General features: G+C 36.9%; 1 protein-coding gene across 1 annotated transcript in view; it reads right to left on the bottom strand.

The window, feature by feature from the left end:
• Positions 1-2,404, bottom strand: part of LOC106875633 (protein jagged-2) — a 123,616-nt gene that overhangs the window by 33,847 nt on the left and 87,365 nt on the right. Inside the window, exon 4 of the mRNA XM_052973489.1 lies at positions 108-238. Coding sequence (XP_052829449.1) covers positions 108-238 — 131 coding nt within the window. The remainder of the gene's footprint in view (positions 1-107; positions 239-2,404) is intronic.

Below are 2,404 nucleotides of genomic sequence, written 5' to 3'. Positions count from 1 at the left end.
GAAGAAAAGAAGAAGAAGAAGAAGAAGAAGAAGAAGAAGAAGAAGAAGAAGAAGAAGAAGAAGAAGAAGAAGAAGAAGAAATAATAATGAAATGTAAATTGACAAACCTTTATTACAGAGAATTCCCCCCCAATTCCTAGCACAGTTACATTCCCAAGGTTCTCTACAGGTGCCGTGCAAACAGCCTGGATAAGGACTGCATTGATCACAAAGTGGTCCTTGCCAACCATCTGTACAACTGGAAAGAGAAATAAATAAATGTATGAATACATATATAATAAAACAAACACAGAATAAAAGAATTGGATTTTTAAAAATTCTTAAACATAAACATTAAAACTGGTACAAATTCTTTTTGTATATATAGATACATACATACACTTGTATATTTGTATATGCTTGTGTTTGTGTGTGTGATGATGATGATGATGATGATGATGATGACATATCATATATACATATATGTATGTGTGCATGTATGCATAGATGTATGTATATATGTGTTTGTGTCACCCTGTTTTGATGTGTGCTAATTCTAAGCAAGAACCAGCAATCATACATGTTTGATGTCAAAAAAGAAAAAGCAAAAACAAAATCCCCATGTCTGGTCATTGTGCTGGGAAATATTCCCCTTGTTTGGAAAACAAGTGAGGGTTAGTAACAGTAAGAGCATCCAGTCAGGGAAAGAAAATCTGCTTCAATAAAGCTTTGCAAGTGTGAGAAAAGGGATTTAAAAACAATGATGATGATGATGATGATAACAAGGATGACACTGATGATGATGATGATAATGATGATGGTAATGATGACAGTGATGATAATGACATTGATGATGATGATGATGGTGGTGGTGATAATGATGACATTTATGATAATGACGACAATGACAACAAGGATGATGATGATGATGACAATAATGATGATGTTCATGATGATAACAAAGATGATGATGATGATGATGATAACGACTGCTGATGCTGATGATGATGACAGTGTTGATGATGATAATGATAACGATGATGATGAGAAGGAGGACAATGCTGCTGCTGCTGATAATGATGATGATGACAAAGATAGCAGTACTGGTAGTGGTGCCATTAATTAGATTTCCATTCCTTGCCATGCATTACATATGACGGTCCTAGCATGGCCAACAAATTCTTTGGAGATGGCAAAGCTTGGTAATTTGCATTCCATTTTATGATTTTGACAGAGTATTTCACTCTCATTTATAGAATGTAAATATTTAAGTCTGCAAAAATTCAAAAAAATTCTTGAGCATGATTCCAAAATCCTTATTTATTTCAACTGATCAAATTAACGAAAAAAAAAAGAAAAAAATCTGGGACAAGATTATCCCTAATTTAGTAATCTATTTCTAAACTATCAAATTTGAGACCCTCCCCCCTCTCTCTTTGAATCTGTCTATATTTCACATTCTCATTATTCTGCCATAGTCGGTACTCCAAAGCAGTACTGCCCCAAGCAAGAACTACTTTGGAGTTCTTCATTTCTAATCTATCTAAGAAATATCCGTCATACTTCCTCATTCTTCATTCCACCAGCAGCACCACCACCATCACCACCTTCTTCTCCTCCCCCTCCATTCTGTACACAGCTGTCACAGCCACCTGGGGTTCCATATACAGTTTGTGACCCCCAGTGTGAAAACAAACTAATTCAATCATCTAGTTTTTTTTGTTTGTTTTTGTTTTTTATTTACTTGAGGTAATTGTGGTGGTGGTGGTGGTGGCTGTGTTTCCGATTCCGAATCTGTATTCCATGGGGTTGGCAGGCATAGTTTCTCCAAGAGTTTGCAAGATTTAAACTTTTGCAGCAATAACAGCAGACAAGGTTAGCCTCCACAGTTATTCAACCTGCTAGAAACAACAGTCAACTCTCTTCAAATAACATTCCACCATCTTAAAATAAGGAATGGAATGGACACGTAGAATAACATAGCCTTATATACACCTACAAAGATGGGATGGTCACATTTGGAATGCCTTTGATGAAATGCCTCCTACAAATGTGTGCCCCAAGGTTCAAGAGTTCAACAAAACTGACACTCCACCTGCTACAAGAAGTGTTCCAGTTAATCTGATCAACAGATATGCATACCCTTAAATAAGTTCTCAGGGAGACTCAGCATGACACAGACTGTGACAAGACTGGCCCTTTTTGAATTACAGGTACAACTCATTTTTGCCAGCTGAGTGTGACCTGAGTGATGTGCCTAAGGACACAATGCACCACTGGGAATCAAACTCATGACCTTATGATCTTGAGTTCAATACCCTAATCCAGTGTTTCTTAACCTTTTTACCTTTGTGTAACCCTTAAAATAAATTACATGTCTCGAGGAACGTGTGTGTGTCTTTGTGTCTGTGTTTGCCCCCCCCCC

This window comes from Octopus bimaculoides, chromosome 16 (assembly GCF_001194135.2).
Source record: "Octopus bimaculoides isolate UCB-OBI-ISO-001 chromosome 16, ASM119413v2, whole genome shotgun sequence".
In the NCBI taxonomy this organism is placed as follows: Eukaryota; Metazoa; Mollusca; class Cephalopoda; order Octopoda; family Octopodidae; genus Octopus; species Octopus bimaculoides.
The sequence above is the reverse complement of the archived record's forward strand: the minus strand, read 5'-3'. Positions and strand labels throughout refer to the sequence as shown.